This window comes from Centruroides vittatus, unplaced genomic scaffold (genome assembly GCF_030686945.1).
Source record: "Centruroides vittatus isolate TY-2023 unplaced genomic scaffold, ASM3068694v2 contig_18, whole genome shotgun sequence".
Classification (NCBI taxonomy): Eukaryota; Metazoa; Arthropoda; class Arachnida; order Scorpiones; family Buthidae; genus Centruroides; species Centruroides vittatus.
The window spans coordinates 5,068,313-5,093,197 of NW_027121101.1; the positions used below are offsets into that span (position 1 = coordinate 5,068,313).

Genomic DNA, 24,885 nt, shown 5'->3' on the forward strand with positions numbered 1-24,885 from the left:
CTTGATGGTCAGCTTATCATTTTTTTTTTTTTTTTTTTTTTTTTTTTTTTTTTGAATTATCAAGATTTAGTATTATTAGAAATATTTACAAAACAAGAATTATTCAAAGTAGAAATCATACATCTGTATAAAGAAACCAAGATATAGATAGTAAAATGTATTTTGGTCCAAATAGGAACCAAACCTGTTAAATAGGTAGCTAGAGCATTTGATGGTTATATGTCAAATGCCCTAAATAGCCAATCTATTAATTTACATCGACTTATCTTTCATTCATGAATTATTTAATTGATTTAAAGTGAATTTTGATTGATGCCGATGAAATTGTTAGTAAATAATTTAAATGCCATTTTAATATTAAGCAATGTATCAGTTGAGATTATTAGCATGCATTATCAGTAATACAGTAAACAGAATTTACAAGAGGCAAAATCGTCGGATTTGAAATAAAAGTGGATGTTAATATTAATAATTAACCAAGCAGCAAAATATAAACAAATATAAGAAAATAACTTTAGCATGACCTGACATACTTTTATTATTATTATTACTATCAAGTGTACTATATGAGAATGATAAAGATAGCCAATTAATAAAATTTTAGATAAAGTAACATTTTAAAATTAATATTCCAAATATAAAAAGGAAATGGATAAAAAGATTAAATGTTAGATAAAAAAAAACTATAAGATTTTCTAAATAAATTACTTATCAGATGTTTTTGAGCATCTTATGTGCTTTTTCCTCAAGATCTTGATTTTATTGAATCTCAAAAACTGTAGAAATATTTCTGCTAATATAAACATTCTTAACGTTCATTTATGTTAATTGGAAATGCATAAAACCACTTAATTCAAACACATTACATGTGTTTGAATTAAGTGATTTATGATAGAAAAGCCTGCATACATTATTCAAAATATGTTCACAATTCAAAATTGTGTGTGCAGCAGAATTATTCTCTTTGGCTGTTAATGATAATGTTTATAATGTTTACATACTGTCATATCATTTGGTACTTAAATGAAACCCTCATAATTTGAGGACCTACTGTACTTGTAAGGTTTAATTAGAATATTTTTGATGTGTATACATCTGATTAGTGCAGAAAATGGCTAGAAAATAGGTTATTCTTATAAATAAATAATTTAATGTATGTTTCATATTCTTATTAAGATTTTTTTTTAAAATGTTTTATTTGGGCTGAATATTAACAATTGTTTGATGGAATTTTCAATATCTTAGTATAAAATGAAGTTTTTCATATGTTAATTGCTTATAGAATTAAAGATTTTATAGCTGATGATTTTTCTTAGATGAATTTTAAAATATTTTGAATAATAAGTACTGTATGAAGTTTCTAAGTATGTCCTGTGCAATACTCGTATTTGTATCTTTAAAGTAAAACTGATGTGTAATCAAGAATAAACATTTAAAAGTATTTAATAACTTTAAATGTATTTCATATCTAATTATATCTATTTTGTAATCTCATTAAAACCAAGTTTAATTCCCATAAAATCAATTTTTATTAAAAATTTTTCAATAAAATTATAATCATTAAATTATTATAAATATGTTAAAATATTTTAACATGTTAATTTAGACTAAATTACAATTTACATAAAAAAAACTTTCCTTTGGTCAATGAGAATAAACAGTGATTACTAAAATAATGGTTTTTAAATGGTTTTTTAGCTATCATTAATTGAATAATTTAACAATAATGTTCATAAATGATACTTGGAAGCAAATACATTTCAAATATTAATTCCCATTTGGAATAACATAAATTTTTCTTTCTGGACTGGATTTGTAATTGGGCTGCAATTTGAAAAAATTGTACATCTATAAATTCTCACTGTTATCTGTCTATTTGTCTTTCCTTAACCTCAAGAACAGAGTTAGATAAATGAAAGATGAGACCAGATATGGAAAGGTTAGGGGCAGGAGGCCGCAATTAATTATATACGAACTTCCGACACAAACTGGAAGTCATGTTATTTCAGTTCAAAAAATTGTCCTCTGAAAGGTGTTAGATAGATGACCGGAACAACTCTATTGTTAAAGGAAAAGTATAATGTACAGAGGCAAGTCGCTACTAATTTGAGATGGAGAGCATATATTTTAAGTTAAATTAAAAATATGATTAAAAATTACAACCCAGCATTGTGGCGATGTCACAATAAATAATTGCTCATTTATATTAATTAATTCTGTGTTGTTTGTTGATAGTTCATTTACTCATTTAATATGTAAAAAATCATAAGCTATTTTCAGTATTTGAAAAATTTTAATTAAAAATGAATAGATTTCAATGAATTTTTAAATTTGACCTAAGAATTGGAAAAAACTCAGTTTTTCCCCACTCTTTTGAAAATAAATGGATTTTTATAGATAGAAATTTACTTCTAATTTCATATCAAAGCTTATAAACATGTTATTAACTTTTCATTTAGATTTATAATGCTTGGAACACAGAAAAAGAATATGTATAGTATATTTTATCAAATGAATGGATTTTCATGAGTGGCATTTCCATTATCAAGTTTTGTGGACAGAATGTTTTAATCTTTTATGTTTTTATTCAACATAAAAACTGTTTAACCAAAAGAAAATTTGATTTATAGTAAATTGTTTTAATGATTTTATATTCTGTGTAGTGTCTAGAAAATAAAAATTATTTATAATTCTACCAAATAAAATTAAAACTATAGATTAAAATTAAATAAAGCTTAAAAAGATATGTGAAATTGTTGATATTGAATATAAGCTCATACTATTATTCATATGTTTCGAGTTAGTTTATTTAATAATAATTTATTAAACAGAAAAAAGAAATGAAATTTTTCAAATGACACAATGTAAAATTAGTAAATAAATAATAATGGATATTTTTGTGAAATCTAATGTTAAGATCTAGTTATTGCAATTGAAAGTATTTTTTGAGTGTTAAGAAGCATTTAATTCAAATCTGTTTTGTTTTAATCTCAAATTTTTTATTTTGTTTGCTTTGATCTATCAAATAGAAATTTACAAAAGCTAATTATGCATCATTTTCTAATATTACAGGTATCCCTTGATTAACACAGTTAATTAATCCCTCGATGCTATTGTGTATATCAAAATTGCATTAATCAGATACAGTAGTACCTTGGTACACGACCAAACAATCACCACCCACTAGAACAAATTTTCGGTTAATAACAAATATTTTTATTTTAATAAACAAAAATAGCAAATTCACTAACACCTTATTTGCCGAGAAAAACATATCTATGTTAAGTCAAGACAGCTGTTAAAGCCACATTAATTAAAACTTATGCCATGTATAAAAATGGATTACCACAATTAATTTCATGTGTTAATCAAATCCCACATTAAGCAAAACCATGTTAAGCAAGGGATATCTGTATAATCATAATTAAGCTAAGAAGATTGTATTTTTTTTTTATTTCAAGAACTTTCAATACTTTATTACATCAACGAACTTTCTTGAAAAATATGTAATAGATAAATATATAAAAAATAAGAAGTTAAATTCTGTATTAAATGATTCTTTAAAAATTTACTTGTGCAATTATTTTATAAATACTTTTCAAAATAATTTTTATTATGTAGACTAATTATTCACTTCAAGAAATATTCATTACAATTACATAAATTGCTAAATTTTAAAATTATTCTATTACCATGAATTATTCAAAATGTTTTTTTTTTATGTATGTACAATTCATATAAATATAAATATAAATATTCAATAAGAAACAAACAAAAGGAAATTTTCTTATTCCTGATGATAATACCATTTGAAATATAAGATTTTTTATTTGTTTAATTCACAATGCATTACCAAAATTTTTTAATGTTTTAAATTTGTACAGAAAATTATCTTTAGAATATTTTTTTACTACCAAAATTAATACAAAATTTTATATTTTAAGATAATTATTATTTATTTCACTCGTATTAAGCAGAAAAATTTATCATTAACTGTTACGGATTTTTTATTTTCAAAAATTTAAATTATTTGATGTTATGAATTATACATAAATCAAACTTTTCTTTAAATTAAAATTTAGGATATTTTTATTCTCAATTTGTTGGTATTTAAAATAAGTTCATTTGTTAGATTGGAACTTATGTATTTATTTAATAATGCAAAATCTATATCAAATAAATTAAACTAATTATATACTGAATAATATTTTTTATTAATATTTTCAGTTCATAAAAATACATTTCTATTTTAAATGGCGATCAGTTTATTTTTTCTTGTGCAGCAATCTGACCATTAGTTGCTTAAGTTGTTACAAAAATAATATCTTGATTTACTGCTATAATAAACATTCAAAAGCAATAAATACATAGAAATATAAACAAATGTAACTAATAACCATATGTTATGACAAAGCCAGAATTTTGAAATTTGAGCTATGGACTGAGATATTCAAGGTAAAAGTTTGCCATGTAAAATCTATAGGCTGACTGCTGGTTGTAAGCTGGTCATGTCGAGTTTCTGATTGCTGTCAATTTATATTGATCTCTACAACAATTTTTTATTTTAGATTTAGATCAGTTTTAAACCCTTCCTTTACACAGTTTTAATTTTCTATGCAATGGAGCTCAGTTTAATTTTCTTATAAAATGCCTAGTAATAATAATACAATGAGATAGTTATTATCTAAATTTGTTTACCAGTAATTGTAAGTTTTGAAGAATTTAAGGAATAACATATAATTTCTATGAATGTTAAATATACAAAATGAAATAAACATATTAAGTAAAAAAAGTTCTTGGGGAAAATTGCTCTTTCATAAGTTATTTTACAAACCGATAAGAAAGTATTAAATTCTAGATAATAATTTGGGAAGGTGAAATATACAGTAGATATAAGTTATACTGTAATCTGTATAATTTAATTATATAAAAAGAGTAAAATTTATTACTTAAAATTTTGAACTATTTTCTGTTTTTAAAATCTTTTCAGGTATTTCCCAAGAATTCTGTGGAAGCAGTTACACAGGTAGTTTTTTCTAGATGTAGAAACTTTGTGCTGCTTATTTTTATGAAATATTCATTTGAGAAGTAATTTGTTATATTTTAGATGTTTAAATCTCTTCTAAATTATTTTACAATATTTTCATATATTTTAAATAATTTATTAAAAATGTATTAAATGTATTAAATTTATTAAAAATTAATGAAATAACAAAAAGCAGTTTATTAACTATTTTGAAATAACTTTAAAATTTATTAGGTTATTGTATGGAAAAGATACAATGATTTCAAAAAACTTCATAAAGCACTCAGTACCATTCATCAGAATTTACATTTAAAAGGAATTTTTCCAAAATTTGCTGAAGCAAGATTTTTTGGTAAGTTTCTAAAAATAAATTTAAATTTCTATTTTATATTTAATGCCTGTTTTATATAAAAGCATCAGAACTATCCATAAGTTGATTCTCTGCAATATGTGAGCTGTCATTGCTAGGACAATAAAATTAACAGTTATACTCTATTAATAATTGATTTGATAGTAAATTCTTTGATCTTATGCTTTAATATTTATTTAAAAGTACTATATGTAGGATTTTTTTGTATAATTTATTGCCAGGATATATTTTCTGTGTCACTGTTTCTTATAATCAGCTTACTATCAATATGAATTTAAATAATTGTAATAATTCTAGTTAAATCATCTGTTATATAGATATTGTTTACTAATATTTATTTTATGAAATACGTAAGGTTAAATTTTTATTATCTAAAATTGAAATAATTATTTAGGTAATTGCCTTAAATGTACAGTACAATGTGTTGATCACTATTTTTACTTGTTTTAGTTTAATTTTGTGTTTTTTTTTATTTTATTGTAAATGTATATTAATTTATATTTATAGGTAGATTTGCTGCAGAAGTAATAGAAGAAAGACGAAAAAGTGCACTTCAGTTATTAGAATTTGCAGCACAACATTCTTCGTTGTTTACTAGTCAAGTTTTTGTTAAATTTTTTGAGGTATAAATTGAATAGAATTCTAAGAAATGGTGGTTTACTGTTAAAATTATTCAGTCTATCTGGATCTAATTATTTCTTTTACTTAATTTGATATTTTGGATACAGGAATAAAATAATTTTAATGACAAAATAAATATTTTTGGATTTCTACTTGTAGCAAATCATATTTAACTATTATGTTCATAAATAATTTAAATATTTATAAATTATTTGAAATATAATGATTATAATTTTGATAAATTAACAAAATATATTTTAAAAAATTAATTTTTTTAAAGGAATGAATTAAAATTTTTTTCAGCTAATGTATATACACTATGATACTAGACTAGTCAATTAAATGCAATCTAAAAATGAATGCTGTCCTTTTACAACATTAAAATTCAATAAGGGTATTCCTGATGGAAAACTTTTATCATTGTTAGAAAAAGGAGCATTCTACAATAGCTATGAACTGTAAACACACATTCCAATGGAAAGATTTGCACTCCTCATTTAATATTTGTCAGACCACTTAATTGGTTAGCATCATCATCTTTTGAGGAACTTTTTCTGCCATTTTTTTTAAATAACAAAATGACTCTGTTATTGATTCATTTCAATAATTAGCAATCCAGGGAAGCTTTCTATTACGCTGTTGGCTTTTGTTGCAGAACCTGTACTAACAAAAATGAGATTGGGAAAAGCATCAACAGTTTAGTAAGAAAAGCTATGGATCATAAATCCTCCTAATATGTACAGTACTCTGCAAAATTTAAAGTATTTTTCAATATTAAAACATTGTAATATATATATAAATTTATTTGCAAACATTTAAGTTTCTGATTTATAAGATTATTAAGTTTTAAATTCAGAAATAATTTTTATTAATGTTTTTTTTTTACTTAAAAATCAGATGTTTTTGTATATTAATTAGATATGAGAAACTTTTAAAAATATAAATTTTTCTTTTCAATAATGGATATTATAAAAAACCATAACATTTTTGAGTTAATGAATATCCTAATGTTAGTGTATGATTAGATTATTTAATTGTTGTGTGTCAGTTTTCTTGGGTTCTTTTAAATTATAATTTATATTTATTATAAATTTTCAATAAAGATTATACATAAAAATAAATTTTAAGCATTTATAACTGCTATTTTTAATTTTTAATAATAGAAAATAAACATTTTTTTTTATTTTATAGGATGGCCAACAGTTTCAACCTTCTGAAAATGAAGAACTCATTCAAAATAAGTTGTTTTCTCCTTTAAAAATACAGCCTCAATCTACCTCTCAGAAAACGTGTATAAATACAAAGTATGCTTTATTAAATATATACTTTATTAAATAAATTGATTTTCACAATTCAAATTCTATGTATTACCTAATATTATTTGTAAAATTGTCTTATTTAATTTATATTAGAATTTTACTTTAAATTTAATATTACAGTAAAAACTGTAATACAGTAGAGCATCGATTATCCGACCCCCGATTAACCGACTTATCGGTTAACCGACCACATTCTAGTCAGCAAATTCAAATGTCCGCTAGTGATGTGGCACTACAGTATTTGGTTATGTCTTGGCTACTTTAATATTATTTTTGTTAAATTTTTGCATGTTTTAGCTGGCAGCACTGGCTCGACCATGAAAGGGAGGAAGTATTTAAACCAGGCCTAATACACTATACTAATAATGTATTTTTCATACTTTTCGGTTATCCGACTTTTCAGTTATCCGACCAACCCCAGTCCCCAATTAAGTCGGATAATCGATGCTCTACTGTATTATGTTTTTTGTTAATGTTTTTTAATTAATTTATATTAAAAATTTTTGAAAAACCAAACAATTTTTGTTTACAGGAAAATTTCTAGTATATGTAAAAGTTCATACATTTAATTATTCTATTGTCATAATTTAAAAGCTTTTTCCTTTTATTAAAATTATCTCATTAATTATGTATTAAATTCCTATCAAATAATTTTTCAGCAGCTAGTATTTTTTGGAGTATAATTTATTGAGAATTTTGAGTATAATTTATATACACTAATGCTTAAAATTGAAAGATAGTCCCTAGTTTACAAAAATATCATTAACTCATTGCATATATAAGGAAATGCAACAAAATGTGGTATGACGATACCACATAAAAGAAAAATAAAAACAATTAAGAATACATGGCTTCTTTTATAGAATTTTTAATATTAGAATCAAGTATTTCATCCAGTACAGTAATAGAATTCTAAAATTTGATATAACTTTATTAATATTCTATTGCTGAATAAGAAAACAACCTATAATTAATGTAAAATTTTAAATGAATTATAATTTTAAATTAATGATCAACTAAAAATTATATCTGCATTGTTTTTAATAAACTTTTTATAATAAACCACAAAGCTAATGGAAATAATGTGCATCTCGTAAATATAAGGCACTAGTAGATTTTCATATAAAATTATTCACATAGAAAGCTTTGCATATCCTATATGTTTTTATTTTGTTTAAGCCTTTAAAAATATACATTTAAAAAATAATAATAATTTATTAAGACAGAAAAAATTAAATAACAATTTTAAAAGTTGACTGCCCCAAAAATATAAAGGAAGATTGATACTAAGATACCAGAGGGCAATATTAACCCAGCAGAAACTACTGGAAATGTCTGTAGTTGGTTAGACTTATTGATTTAATAATGGGACAAGACAAACCCCTAACAGATTCAGAGAAAGACAAAATTTTTGCTCTTAGAGATGAAAATTATTCTGCAAAAATAAGTGCTAAAAAGTTAAATTGGTCATCCATGTAATCCATAGCTTTATTAATCTTTGAGATTGATACAGTTCAAAAGAAAACAACAGGATGCCCTTTAAAGTTTACAAACAGGACAAAACAAAGCCGAAAATAAATTATTTTTGCAGAGTTTTCAGTGTAAATGATTTTATACAGATATCTATTAGTGCTTTTATATTTATGGGATGCACTTTAATAATTATATAAGTAGTAAAAAAGTAAAAATTTAATATTACTAAATTCTTAGAATTTTTTTTGAATTTTTAATAATAATTTATTTAAATTTACAATCAGTTAGCTAATAATCTTTTGGTGATGCCAAAACATTTTGAAATTTGATTACTGATTTTAAAACTCTTATTGATTTTTAAAATATTTTAATTTTTTTTTCACTCTTTTAGAGAAGAAAAACACATTGCTGAACCTAGTAATTTATTAGGAGGTATATGGGAACATTGCCAAACTGCTGATGATATAAGTCTCAGTTCTCATCCTTCTGATGATGATGACAGGACTACATTTACTGATGATGATTCTAGACTGGGAACTCCTCTTCCAAGCAATGATTTAGCTTTATTTGATCCTCTCCTAGAGAAAAATACTGATCACTTGAATTCTTTAGAAGGAGAGAGTAACAGTTGGCTTTTATCAGCTATTCAATCATGTACTTACATTCATTCTGATGATCAAGCTACTTCTTCACCAACTTTATCATTTCCTAAACCATTTGCAGAATTAGATTATGCAGAAGATAGTGAACTTTCTGTTGAACATATCTTAGAAGATTCTTCATCTCATGTTGTTCCTGATCTTCAAGAATTTGATCCACTTGTTGATACATCATCAAAAGTTGAAAATAAAGAAGGTTCATCTCCTGAATTAGAAGAATTACCATCTCCTCTTAATGCTCCTGAAAATACATACTTGTTTGAAGCAGCAAATTTGATTAGTCAAGCTCATGAGTTTGAAGCTGCCGGAGACTTTGTATTATCTTTTAGTTATTACAGATCAGCAATTGGTATACTTTTACAAGGTGTTCAAGGTAAATAATAATCAGTGTGCTACATTAGAATATATATAGATTTAAATTGTTTTATATTGATAGCATCATTTCTTAATTACTTTGTTATCAGAAATATTTGATATTGTTTAGAAATATATATATTACAGGTATAAAATCTGAATATATCTGGGTAAAATTATCAAAAAAAACCGAAAATCAGTTTTGAAAATGTTTGAATAATAGGATTATTGTATTATCTAGAGAAATTCCAAAATATATTATAGCCACAATCTGATGCAGTTGAAATTCATTAATCCGGTACTCAATAATCTGGAATATCTGGCAACTTGGCACCATCTGTAAGAGTCAATAATAATCTGGCATGCTAGAACTCCATGAATTGGAATTTGTTTGGATACATAGTGCAGTAAAGAGCCTAGGCAGAAATACAGTACATACCTGAAAAATAAATATATTCACATGAATCATTGTGAATGTTGATTTTGTGCAATAGCTTCTTCATTAATATTTGTGCAAGTATTTTAATCAGTATAGTCATGCACCATATCATCATCAGATTGATTAAAGAGCTTCTGTAAATATCAATAAATTAAAAGTATATAGCAGCATGCATTCGTACAAAATGTACAATATATGTAACATATAGATTGTTTAGATGTAGGTAAGTGATCAGTATGGTTATATCTTCTAAATTAATTAGTTTGAAAGTGAAGATCAGACAGAGATCAGAGATGTAATTGGTAACTGCATGGTAAGAAGGAGTTGCAGAGATCTACTCTGAATCAATCTTTTCTTCCAGAATATTCTAAATTAATTAATTTAGTTTTAACTTTTAAATTTAATACAAGATGATGACTTGATCATCTACCTTTAGTCCAAAATTATATAGCATTTGTATTTTTAATTAGCCTGATAATAAATTTGGTTTGTTATTTGGTTAGTACATTCTTTATTATTAAATGGTTTTAAATAAATTAAATGGGTGATTGGAGTTATAAAATTGGTTTTTATTTATTTATTTGTTTTTTTTTTTTTGTAAAAAGCTTTAACTTGAATAAGTCTGAAAATATCTTCTGGAAGAATGATCAATTTTACTTGGTCTAAATTCATTTCACATTGCTGAATTTGTTAATATATTCAATAAAATATATTTTAAAAATAATGTTTACAAATATTAACACAACAATAAAAATTAATATATAAATAATAATCTGCATACATGTTTCAACTGTATTTATATTAATAATTAATAAAAATATAATTTTACATTTTCAAATAAGTTAGTTAAGCACCAAAAATTATTGTAAAAGATCAGATTGTTAAAAATTAAAGATGAAAATTTCTAACAAATAAATTAAATTAAATATATACAGTCAAACCTGATTTTATGCGGGGGATAGGGACTGCATTAAAAAAAACGCATTAAAAAAAAATCTCACGAAACTTCACGAATGGCTGTAAATAATAGTTTTCGCAACACAATTAAAAAATATTTTTTTATGCGGTCAACAGGGACCGCATAAAAAAAGTCTCGCATAGAAAATAACTCAAAACCGTACGAAATAGAATTTATTGACAACAGATGTCAGCACTTGACTGCATCGTCTGGTCTATCGTCTGTTTTACATATTTTTGTCCAGGTGGTGTTTTGTTGACTTAAAAAGTAAATTATTTTATTTTTCGCATATTCATGCAATAATATTACTATAATAAGTGCATTTATGCTATAATAAGTTTATTTAGCTATAATAAGTCAACGTAAGACATGACGAATCGCACGAGACTAGTCGCCAACTATACCGCACAAATTAAAAATTCGCATTAAAAAAATCGCACAAATAAAAATCGCACATAAAAAGAGCACATAAAAACAGGTTTGACTGTATTGTATATATTTGTAAATTTTAAAGCAGTGATTCTCAACCTTTTTTTTGTCACGGTACACTTTTAATAATTTAATAATTTGGCAGCACAGTTACTTCGGTAAGTACTGCAGGACAACTGGTGACGTCATAACAGTGATTTTTAAACACGGTTATTTAGGTCATGTTTTCTAAACACCTTGGTAACTACCAGCAGTTACAGGTAACACCAGTTACAATTTCCAAACATGCCCTAGGAAGTTAGAACTGATTGAACTACTAGTCTGACGTTGCTTACGTATGGGTATTCACAGTGGTGGTACACTTCAAAAATTTTGCGGCACACTACAGTGCCACGGTACAGTGGTTGGGAATCACTGATTTAAAGAATAGCTTTTTTTTTTCCTCATATATGATTACAGTTGTTGTTTTGGTATTTTAGGTGATACAAATTCTGCTCAAAGAGAAGCTGTTAGGAGAAAAACTGCACAATATCTTTCACGGGCAGAAGAAATATATGAAAAATATGTAGTTGGTCATTTACAAGATGAAAATAGATGGGCAGTAAGTAATTGTTATTGTTATTAATGTATTATTAAATTTCTCTTTGAAATAATTCTTATTAAAATTAATAATAAGTACAGTTGACACTCAATAAGTTGAATTGAAAGAATTAGAAAAGAATTTTAGAGTTAATGAAATTTTGATTTAGGAAAATTATCATTACATTAATGAGACTGTAAATGTAGCAATATAAACAATACAGTAGATTGAAATATGTTACATTTTTATTATATCTTAGATACATTTACAAAGTAACAAAATATTTGTGCCATTATTTAATAAAGTTTGTTTTAGATTTATTTAGCCAATATCATTTAAAAATATATTTGTTACTTCAAGTTGAAATAATATTAGATAGCATTTCTGTTTCATGACTTTGGATATAGTAACATGTCAGGTAACTTTATATCTTCAAGAATACATAATTAAATGTTCATTTTTATTTGAAAAGTAGCAAAGTAGCCATCTGTGTTACTTTACTTATAGTATAGTTATATTATTTAACAAACAATACCAAATAAAATGAAATAAAACATCATCAGAATATTGCCTTATTTTATCTGAATTTAATGCATTCTTAAAAATGGTTCAAACATTGGAAATTCACATACCAGGAGAAATTCTAACTCGTTTCGCCAACACAGAAAGGCAATCTAAGAACAAGCAGTTGGTGTCAATTGCTTTGTTCTTGTGTTTTGTTTGTTTTTCATGCTCATTCTCTGTTAAGCATGCAGAATCTACTTTTCATTTTGGCCCTAAATTTCATGCTCAATCACATCAGGGAGCATGGGCATTGTCTCTTTATAACCCACTATATCTCAAAAACAGTCATGAACCCCCATTTTTTTTATTATGTTTTTTGATTCCTAATTGCAATTAATGGAAAATGGCAAAGTTTAACCAAAATTAATTCATCAAATTTTGAGAATGAACAGTTTTGTAAGCCACATAGAAGAGGCTATGCTAGTGCTCCACCTCAATTCCTTAATGAGATCATTAAAGGATAAGTTTGTAAGTAGTTACTCATGAATCAGCTTGTTTAATATTTATATTAGAAATTCCATATAAATTGCATTTTCTGTAATATGCAGTAGACAGCAATGAAAATTTTATAATGATACCATATATAAATTTTGTTTAAATATTACTGTATAAAAACAGACCAAAAATGAAAATTATATAAAAAATCAGGCCCAAATTATATTAATAAACAAATGATAAAACTAGATTTGTTATTGATCTATAACTTGTATAGTTAATAGACCAATAATGAATCTACTTTATCATTTGTTTAACAATAAAAATAAACAATGTAGTGAACCTATCAAGAATAAGCACCTAAGATTGCACTGAAATTTTGTGGGAAAAAAAAATCATTAAACTTTGAGTAGAACACACACAATACCACTGAAAAAAATGAAAACAGATGCGGGGAACAGAATCATTCTGTACTTTCCACCTTTACTAATGCAACTTTCAAATTTGTCACAAGTGTGCTTCAAAGAAATTTGTAATACAGGTATACCTCAACTTACGTCCCTCTCGAGTTATGTCGTTCCCGATTTTACGTCGTTTGTCAAAAAAGTATATGGAAAAATAAAAATCAAGTTTAAGTCAGTTTATTCGACTTTAAATCCGTCCGCCATAAACATTGAAGTCGTAATATCACTAGAAAAGCGTTGAAAGCACATAAAATCATATTAAAATATGTACATTTACAGTAAATGTTAATATAATCATCATAAATCCTAGAGAAGGAAACACGAAAACATCTGTGTTGTCATCTTATTTAGCGGTCTTTAAGTGCTCATTATTGGCGTTTAGTTATGACGTACATTGAAACTACGACTTACGTCGTAACTACACAAGTAAATTCGACTTACGTCGCCTCTCCTGGAACCAATTACCGACGTAAGTCGAGGTATACCTGTACTAGGATTATTTGATTTGGATATTGCAATGAGTACTGAAGAATGTCATTTGTTGTAGTGGGACTTCAAAATCAGGGAATAAGGGTATGGCTGTATATCATTTTTAATTCTATTATATAATTATTAGATTGAAATAAATAAATTTATTGAATACAAATGAATATAACAATAATAATATTATTATTAATTTTAGAATGATAGTCGTATAACAGTGACATCTACAATAGAACTCAATATTGGTAGTTTGCGTGGATCACTCAGTGAGTTGGCAAATTACAAAGTTCTTGGAATTTTGGGACATGTTCTTTTGGTGTTGGATAGTGTATCCAATTCAACATATGTGATAAAGGTAGTATAATATATAAGTTTAAAAGATATAATTATGATATAGTTAATTAAGCTATTTATGTTTAAAATATTTCATATTTTTCAGTCGTTATATAAAAGGCCAGATGCAAAAAGTTTTAATTCACCAAATATTGTTCCTCAAGAAATTCCATATATGGTACAATTACATAAAGTGTATGAAACTGATTATGCCATATTTTTAGTACTGCAGCATGCCTCGGGAGGCCGATTATGGGATTATGTTAATTCCTACTTGCAACATAGTCCTATGTCACCATGTATTGATTGTGGGGCTCCATTTACTGAATATATAATGGAGAATAAATCAAATCAACATTCTCTTACAAATAATGTTTATACTGGAAAGAAATTTGAAACTCTTCCAGAAAACACAAATAACATAAAAAACGTTCTAGGTGTTAAAGAATGTGTTTCGTTATCTAGTCACAACAGTTCTGTTGATTCTGATTTAGAAGCAGCTCCAGTCTGTCCAGCAAGTTATACTGCATTATTTACAAAATATGCAGCATCAAGAGAGCCAGGAAAGACTGTTGTATTAGCTAAATGTCATATCAATTTTCAAAAAGATGAAGATAATGAAGATACACAGAGTATTGAAGACAGCTTTGCCCCTTTAGACCAGACTATCACAATTAATACAAGTGAAAATTCATCTGATTTGTCAGCAAAAGTTTTTCAGAAAAACAATAATTCAAAAACATCAGAAAATATTTCAAAAAATGGTAGTTGTTTGAGAGGAGACAAAGATAGCAATTTGCCAGATTTAGTAAATGATCATGTGCCATATTCAAGTAATGATTGTGTTGAGTTACTTATTTCTAATTCAAAAACATTGTTACATAATGTTGAAGAAACTTTAAAGGCCACATCTCCAATATCGAAAAATATGAATAATGCTAATACTTTAATCATGCAAGAAGATATAACACATTTTGAAGACATTCTATCAGAAAGTAACAAAAATCTTCAGAACAGTTCAGTTGTTAAAGAAGAAAAATATATCCCTGAAAATGTAAGTTTTAATTTAATTATTACATTTATTTATTTATTTATTTTATTTATTTCGTCTACATTAGATGTCACTGGATAGCAGATCTCCTCCCCTCAAAAATAACAAGACCCATAATAAAAAAAATTAAATACATAAAAAGAAAATCAACCGACATAATAAAACATAAATGAAAATTGCACAAAAAATGTTTAAAATATTAAATACATATAATGCTGGAAGTAAAACATAAAAATTTAAAAACAATATAATAACCAAGCTGGAGTACAGAATATAGCCATAAAATTTGTTTGCATGAAGTGCGAAAGAATTGAAATGCAATAGTAAATAAAGTTGCATTTACAAACCATTAAGAATTATATAATAAACGCCAACAAGATGTCTTTTATAACATAAAATTCGATGTGAAGCATATCTTCTACATTGTTTGTGTTTCTGGCTGTGCGATAGAAAAAAGATCTATGTGAAATAGATAAGCAGTAAAAAGGAGTAAAAATACAAGTGGTGTCATGCGTATTTTTTACAGGTATTCTAAAATGAAGCCAGAATAAAACCATTAAATATTTATAATAGAGTATACAATTATAGTGTTTGATTCTTTCATGTATATTGGGAAGACCTAGCCTGAACTTGCAACTTTTGGATTGTTAGTAAACAGTAGATTACTTAGTTTATTTAACAATAAATATATCTTATCGAGTTCTCTCAAAATTTTATTGAGAAGGGAAGGGCTGTCATAGACCAAATCAGCAGGCAATAATCAATAATAGATTGTAAGTTCTCAAAAAATAGATTGTAAAACAGATTTAGATGAGATAGGTTTGCAAAAATGTTATAAAATACCTCTACGAATTACTAGTGCTTTAATGATTTTATTTACATGAAAATGAAAAGTTAATCTATTGTCAAATATAATGCCAAGATCATTGTAGGAGCAGACATATCCCAGAATATTAGCATCAATGAAAAAGGGGGAAGAGGAGGGTTCCAAATCAACAAGAAGCACATGACTTACGTATCAGCGGTCTTATTAATGTTGATTTTAAGGTTTGCCCTCGCAAATAAGGTTGATAGTAGATGTAAATCAGATTGAAAAATGACTGGGTCATGGTTAATCAGTTTTATATCATAGGTGTAAGTAATAACAGTGGACCTAATTCGGTTAAGTAATTGATCAATGTAAACAGAGAAAAATAGGCTAATAAGTCCCTGTTGAATGCCATAGATGGGTGGAAAGTCGAGAAATTCAGTCATTTAGTTTAACTTTAAAAGAACGGGCTAAGAAATAATTATTCAACCAAGAATGGAAAACTGGATCAATGTCAAAGTGTTCACTGAGTGAGGAAAGAAGGATATTTGGGAGAATGGAGTCAAAAGCTTCAGAAACATCTATATATACGACATAAACTGCATGTTTCTTTTTAAAATTTTCAAGAATTATGTAGTATTAAAGTATATAGTAAATTTGCGGTAATTGAATGATGTCTAAGACCGTAGTGTTGAATTGGTGCAAGCTTGGAAGTGATCAGAACATTAATTTCATGGTAAATACATATTTCAAAGATTTTTAACATGGTGGATGATAATGCAATAGGTCTGAAAGAATTTTTTTTTTTTTTTATATACAGCTTTAATCATTGTGGAGTACCATTGTTTAGGGACATGACTCGATTGTAAAAATTTGGAAAATAGTTTTGATAAGATAACAGCTATCGGTGTTATAAGAACTAAAATTATAAGGGTTTAAGATGTCGATTGCTTCTTTAATTTCAGAAAGAGAAAAATAATGACGGTAGGTAAAGGTATATAAGGAAAGTGAAATGAAGTTGGCCTCAGGTAAAATATGAAAAAATCTGGTTTTAAAGTTTTTGTAAACATCAAAGATCATATCATCAGGAATAGGGATATTTGTGCTTAGGGAGCTTTTTAGAAAATTTGGGTATAAAACTCCAAAAAGTGTGGGGGTTCAATGCAAAGGAGGAAACAATGGTGTTAAAATAATTATAAAAAGACATACTGCATTCATTGTAATATTGTTTTTGTATGATTTGATGAAGATAACGGTTGCAAGGATTCTTGCTTCATTTCCATCTATTCCACTGCTTTCTTGTTAGGTTCTTTAATTTCTTTAAGTGATGAGAAAACCACTTATATGAAGAAATTTCAACTTTGCAGAATTGAAGGAATTTTTTTTATTGTAGAATGAAAAATATTGTAAATTAAATCAGTTGTTTTTTCAGTGAACAAAAGGGAGGATTCCAGGAAAGATCAGTCAATTGAACATAAAAAGTTTGAGGCTTGTTTCTATCTAAAATGAGACCATAGTGGGATCTTAACAAATTCATGAGGTTTTTTAATGTTACGACAGTTATTCACTTCCATGCAAACTGCGGAATGATCTGACAAAAACCTTTGCGTCTGATAAGCAATCAGTTTGCAATTAAGGGCTAGGTCTAGGAAGAAATTAGAACGGGTGGGAAATGAAATGTTTTCTGTAAAGTTAAAAAAAAATATAATAGACTTTGTTAAGAAAAAATACTTCAATAGGTTCAATACAATTAAAACTGGGTCTGAGGGAGGACCAAGAAACATTTGTAAGATTAAAGTCTCCTCCACACACAATTATTTTATAATTTGAAAAGTTGTCAAGGGAAGTAATGACGAATGATGTTAATATACTTCCTCTTGTAGGATGGGGGCGTAAGCAGTGATTATAATTAGTTGAAAATTAGAGATTTTTACTATTAAAATAGAATCTAAATATTCAAACATTTTAATTACAAGTGTAGATGGAGGGTATATGAACAAGATGCCACTGCCACATTGATTATCATGAGCTAGAGAGATATAGGAATATCCCAGTTGATGTAAAATTAGTGATGTTGTTTGACTGAGAGTAATCCAACTTTCAGTCAAGATATAGAGATTATAAAAATCATCGAAGATGTTGGGCAGTGAGATGCATTTATCTTAATGGAAGTAACCTTTTGTAAAAACAATTTGAAAGTATTGAATGACTTGTAGCATTTTAAAAAGTAAATAAATAAGTTGAAATTCTTAGAAATAATTAACTAGACAAAAATCCATCATTTGGATGGTGCAGGGGGGGGAAAAAAAGTAGATGTAAAAGATAAAACTATTTACCTATAAAATAATAATATAAAATATTAAATATCTTTGATATAAGAACTCTCACCATCCAAATCAGGAGAATTTAAAAGTAATGTTTAATAATTTTCATTTATTTTGGAACACAGTACAAATAAAAAAAATTGTAAATTTTGAAGAACTTTGAAATATAAATTTTAGGTACTTTTTCAAGAAAAATAAAACATGTGTCATTTCCTAAATATACAAATGATAAATAACATTAAACAAATTAATGCTTTTACAAAAACAGTTCAAAACTACTCATTTAGTTTGAAATAATTAGTCTGGACTGATTTTAGATTCTAGTTAATTTAGACTCTGAATGAAAAGAAAGATTGTTTATTAATTACATAAATCTGTATTATTTCTCTTGAAAATATTGAAAATAGCTTATATATGCTATATATGTGCTTCTATTGTGCAAGTTGATTGCATTGTTTTCAAAGATATAATTATAATCATTATCTTAAATAAAAACAATAATGATTTAAAAAGTCAATTTGTAGCAACTGTATCTTAAAATATAATAATAATTAAAATAATTCAGCTATTAAACTTGCTTAAGATTTTTTAAATAAATTTTTATGAATTTCTATTAATGACTTAATATATGTAAAATTGGCATAATATTTATTTAATATTTTTTCAATAACACACAAATTTTTAGTAAATTAAATGTAATTTAATATTTAAGTACTCTAAAATTTAGTAATTATCATTGATTTTTATTAAAATTTTTATTATTATATTTTGTTTTTAGAAAGATAATAGAAAATTTAGATCACAGTCAAAACATAGTGGTAATTTATTACCAATCCATCAAACTGAAGGACTTTCTTCTTCTGTGGGTAGTTTGACATCACAACGAATTCGTCATCTATCAGAAGTTTTCCAACAGTTAACAACAGCTGCATCAAATCAACCATATTTACCAGAATCTTGCGTGCGGATTTGGATAGCGGAATTAATTATAGCTTTATCCTGTTTGCATAATCTCGGCTTGTGCTGGAGGTAAAATTTTATTTTAGCAATCTTGAATATATTTTCTTAGAAAATAAAATTATATAGCAATCAGTTCTCTTTTATGATAGAATTAAAGTTTTATTTTATAATTTTCTCTTTAAAATCCAGAATAAAAAATATCATAAACATTATTGATATATCACTGATATATCACTATTATTCCATTTCTTGATCTTCATCTTTGCCCAAGTTTATTTTGACTCATTTCCATTATTAAGGCTAGTAGAGCAACAAAGAATTTGTTCTCTCCATTCTCCTAATACTATATTTCCACACACATTTTTGCACTTCTTTGCCATTTTTTACTAATTGAAAATTGAGGTGCAAAAAATACACAAATTATTATCAAAGGTAGAATATATCAGTATTTATTCTTAAAAGAAATATTGATTAACAGAAGTCATGATTTTATAATAGTTTTAATATTTTAAAAACTTTGCATACATATTCTGAATATTTTGAATTCTCACATCATAATCAACAATATGCAGCCATTTTCGATAGACATGTACTGTACACTCTAAAAATAAAAAGAAAATTAAATTAACAATGACTGCGGTAACTTTAAAAATTTTAACAGAAATCATAAAATGATATAATTAATTCTATTATTCATTATATTGAATCAAAATATAAATGAATTATCAACATACCTTATTTTCTTGGTCTGATGTGTTGCTCTCACTGTCTGATGCAGCAGATTCATTGTTGTCATTAATTTCAGCATCCTACCAGATCAACTCATCTTCAGAACCATCCATAGAATCGGAAATCCCTGTTTTATTAAAACTCCTCTTAATTATTGTCAGTGAAATTAATTTCTGAGCCTGCATGGTCCATTCACACATGCTTTCCAAACTCAGCCATTGAATTTTACCACTAGGTGTCAAGTTGTGATTGCCTCCAGCCATCCACTCTGAATAAAACCTTTAAATTCCTTCCTTGAAAGGTTTATCAATTGATACATCAAGTGATTGCAACACTGAAGTTAAACCAGCAGGAATCATAACCATAGCCATTTGTCTTTCTTGTAGTACTTTCTTCACTTCTTCATTTAGATGGCCTCTGAAACTATCCAGTATAAGGAGTGACTTTCTGCAAAGTAGGGCACCAGACCTCAACTGCCACACTCTCTGCAACCAATCTTTCATTAAATCTTTATCTATCCATCCATTCCCTTTCTTGCACTTGGACTTGAATACCGGGTGGACCCTTAAAGCCTTCAGGCAAGGTCTTTTGTTTGAAATCGCGTACAGTAGCAATTTTTGTCTGTCAGCATTCGTGGCTAACATTACTGTGTATCTTTGCTTCTCACAGCCAGTTCTTTTGATGATGACTGATCGAGAACCTTCTTTTTCCACGGTAGTATTTCTTGGCATATCAAAAAACACTGGTGTCTGATCTGCATTTCCCATTTCAGAGAGCAAATATGATTGTTCTTTCCACTTTCATATAATAAATCTAAAAAAAGAGAATCTGGTTTGTAAAATGTCAAGGAAACCTTTGGCAAAATGTAGTTCTTCTATGTAGAGAGAGATTTTTCCTCTATAAATCTGCTGATCCATTCTCAACTGGCTTTAAACTGAGCAATATTGTGAGCCCATGATTGCAACATATCACATGTTACAATGAAATGTTACAAAATGGCAGAAAGTAGTACTGTTGTGTGTAAACAAAAAACTGTTACGTGATCAAACTAATATTGTTTTAAACATATATAATTAGTTTATTTCTAAAAATTCACTTTATAGCAATGAGAGGAACAAGAGTTTATAGCCAACTAGCATTTTAGTTATTGTTATATATCTTAGTTGTTGACAAAACTGACTAACCATGCATCAAAAATAACTTTAAAAGGTTCATCTTTCATTGGACAAACTATGAATATATAATAATAAACTTGAAAAAATTATATACAAAATATGCTTGCCACATTGAAAATGAGAGCAAACTAACAATGAAGCATATGTATGCATGTCTTTAGTAGTTTCTGGAAAAATTGCAATAGCATATGGATGTGTGTGGTGCACAAAGAATTTTTCATGATTTTTAAAGACATACTGGGTAAGTTCAGAGAGAGGAAAAGCTATTGCACAGGTTTATGATTGCAGGTTATTCAAAAGAAATTACAGTAAATTGATCTCACCAAGAATTATTTTTTTTTAAAATAATTTCTGGTTGAATATTTCTATTTAGAAGTATTTTAAGAACTAAAAATTATTTAATAATTGTTCTATAGATTGTTATAATTGTTCAAAGTTCTATAGTACTTAATTTTCAATATTTGATTCTTATTGTTTTTTGAAATTTTCTTAAGAAATTTTTATTTACTACTAATCTCTGCTTTATTGGAATACTTGCTGCTTTTTAACTATTTGTCGTACACCCGAGTACTTTTGAACTCTGGTAAATATCCATCTTCAGAAGTATATGCATATGTTCTACGAATCTTTTACATTTTAGATAAATTTATAACATAATAACAGAAATAATATTTTCTGCAGAGATTTGAGACCAGATAATATTCTGTTGGGAGAAAGAGGTAAATATCTTTTTTAAAAATTAAATAGTTGGTAATATATTTAGTTTAAAATTTTTATTATATCTTCAGGTCATATATTATTGACATATCAGAGTAGTTGGAATTGTATGGACCAAGTCATCAACAGGCATGCTAAAGAAAATCTTTATGCTGCTCCAGGTAACAAATACTATATGGTTCTGCTACAAAAACAAAAGTTAGAATTTATACACACACACATTTTATAAGGATCGTAGTAATTGTTTGGTTTAGTTTTTTTATTTTTCTATAAGAAAATAACTAGTTGCTTTTCCTTTAAAAGAACAAAATTTTTATAAATCTTTTTAAATACATAAAAAAAATTTGTGTGTGTGTTTTGTTATTGAATCATTTTTCTTCATTAAATTTTCAAAATACTTCAACAATCAAAATAGTGTTGAAGCGTCATATTGGCTGTTTATAAGATGGGGTCTGATTAACAAAGGAGTTAAAATTAACATTATTAATGGAAATTTTTAGCTAAAACATTATAATAATATGTGAATTTTTAATAACAAGTAATCTCTTTAAATGTGATGTAAAGATTTTTTGTATTTAAAGACTAAATCTAAACCTAAGTATCAATGAAATAAAACATTTTCTATTTGTAAATTCTAAAAATATACTATTTTTAGATTAAAAGACGAGTAAAAAGAAACACTCTTTTATAACCGACTTCGTTGAGACAAAGCGAAATGCATTTGGAGATGTTGAAAGAAATAAACAGCAAAAATTGGCTCTAGTAGAAGTTAGTATTTGTTGTTAATAATTTGTCCGCTAATCACTCGAAGTCGGTTATAAAAGAGTGTTTCTTTTTACTCGTCTTTTAATCTAATATAGTATATTTTTAGAATTTACAAATAGTTTATATTACTACCAATCCCATTGTGTTTTTTTATTGAACAACAATTATCAAATATTTTCTTTTTTATTATTTGATGTTGATAAAATAACTAAATAGAAATAAAAATAGAAAATCTATTTAAATTATTTTCTTTAAATGTTTGTAAATAATAATTTTTAATATGAAAAAAATTGTTTATTAATGTAAAATATGTATATTTAGAAGTCGGAGGCATTTTTCCTGTTACTTTTGCTTGTGACTGGTGGAGTGTGGGTGCACTGATGTTTGAATTATTACAGGAAGGGTTAGTATCAACAAAAGTATTTTTTGTTAATAGCGTAGTTGAGGCCAAAGTTTTAAGTGCGAAAACGTGTATGTCGGCCATCATGCTCGACATTCCAAACGCCATTGTCAAACTTCTAGGCTGACAGGAAAGCGGCGCTAAACGTCTGACATACACGTTTTCGCATTTAAAACTTTGGCCTCAACCTCCTTAATGTTTGAAACTACATTACATTCTATTATAATTAGACTTTAGTTTCTTGCCATCCTGGAGGAATTACAGCCCATTCAAACATTAATATTCCCGCTCACATTTCTGTGGAAGCACGTGATTTAATAATAAAGGTGAAAATTATAACAATTTTTCAAACAAATTAAATTGAAGTTTAGAAGCATAAATTCTCAATTTTTTTTATAGTTATTAAAGTATAATGTATCTGAGAGATTAGGTTCTGGACCACATGGAGTAGAAGATATCAAATCACATCCCTTCTTCCTTGGATATAATTGGAATAAAGTATATTCATGAAGAAAATATTTTAAACATTCATCACATTTCTGTTTAGTATGATTTAAACATTATATATTAGTATACATGAAATTTGATGAAAGATCATCTGTATACCATTTATAAATTTGTATGTAAATATTTATTGTATCCATATTTAAGTGAAAATCTTAATCGTTGTGCAATAAATATAAATGTCAAATGTAAATGACAATGTTTTATTGTATGTTCTTAACATAAAAAGTATAAATAATTTATAATTTTAACTTAGCAGAATACCATTATTTATTAGTAGTTTAATTTTTGGGGATTCTTTAGGAAAATTTTCAAAAATCTTTACTATAAACCAAATGTATCAAGAATGCTTGCAATTCTTATATTATGTAAAGTTATTTCTCTCATTAAAAAATAATTTTGAATGAAATTACCTTAATCCTTAAGAATAAAGTATTGCGATTTTGATCGTTTCTTGAACATTGAAGTTGTTTTATTTGATTTTTTTAAAATGTTCTCTGTTGAAAATTTCTACAAATTTATACAAATGTGAATTTAAAAAAAATCAAAATAAACATTTTCAAATGCACCTGGTTTTGTTTAAAACTCCAACTTAAAAATACAATTCTTTAAGCAAAATCTTTATAAAAATTAAAACTGAAGAATCACAGAGGTTTTTTACAACCAAAGCAATAATTTATTTAATTCATCATACACATTTTTGGATAATGTAAAATGTAAACAAATTTTTCCATCAAATGTATTTGTACTGCACATATATTGTATACAATGTCATTTTAACCTAAATTTTACTAGATTTTAAGATTTATGCTTTATAAATTAAGATTTAATGAAATATTTACTCTTTTCGTAAATACATATCATTGTGTAAGAAAAAAGAAATGATTTTTTTCTCTAAATTATTCATTTATCAGAATTAAAAATATATTTTGTTTTTTAAAACTG

The 24,885-nt window shown here is 26.3% G+C and overlaps 2 protein-coding genes across 2 annotated transcripts in view; one reads left to right on the top strand and one right to left on the bottom strand.

Moving 5' to 3' along the window:
* LOC136969636 (ribosomal protein S6 kinase delta-1) overlaps window positions 1–24,349 on the top strand; it is a 25,394-nt gene extending 1,045 nt beyond the window's left edge. The window contains exons 2-15 of the mRNA XM_067263896.1: window positions 4,991–5,026; window positions 5,261–5,378; window positions 5,904–6,019; window positions 7,209–7,321; window positions 9,201–9,841; window positions 12,128–12,249; window positions 14,374–14,529; window positions 14,614–15,561; window positions 19,469–19,719; window positions 22,236–22,273; window positions 22,343–22,432; window positions 23,358–23,443; window positions 23,667–23,762; window positions 23,836–24,349. Coding sequence (XP_067119997.1) covers window positions 4,991–5,026; window positions 5,261–5,378; window positions 5,904–6,019; window positions 7,209–7,321; window positions 9,201–9,841; window positions 12,128–12,249; window positions 14,374–14,529; window positions 14,614–15,561; window positions 19,469–19,719; window positions 22,236–22,273; window positions 22,343–22,432; window positions 23,358–23,443; window positions 23,667–23,762; window positions 23,836–23,946 — 2,922 coding nt within the window. The 3' untranslated portion in view covers window positions 23,947–24,349. The remainder of the gene's footprint in view (window positions 1–4,990; window positions 5,027–5,260; window positions 5,379–5,903; window positions 6,020–7,208; window positions 7,322–9,200; window positions 9,842–12,127; window positions 12,250–14,373; window positions 14,530–14,613; window positions 15,562–19,468; window positions 19,720–22,235; window positions 22,274–22,342; window positions 22,433–23,357; window positions 23,444–23,666; window positions 23,763–23,835) is intronic.
* A 517-nt stretch (window positions 24,350–24,866) lies between these two features.
* The window catches only part of sip1 (septin interacting protein 1), a 354,828-nt gene continuing 354,809 nt past the window's right edge, over window positions 24,867–24,885 (bottom strand). The window contains exon 3 of the mRNA XM_067263851.1: window positions 24,867–24,882. The gene's annotated coding sequence lies outside the window, so the exon portion shown is untranslated. The remainder of the gene's footprint in view (window positions 24,883–24,885) is intronic.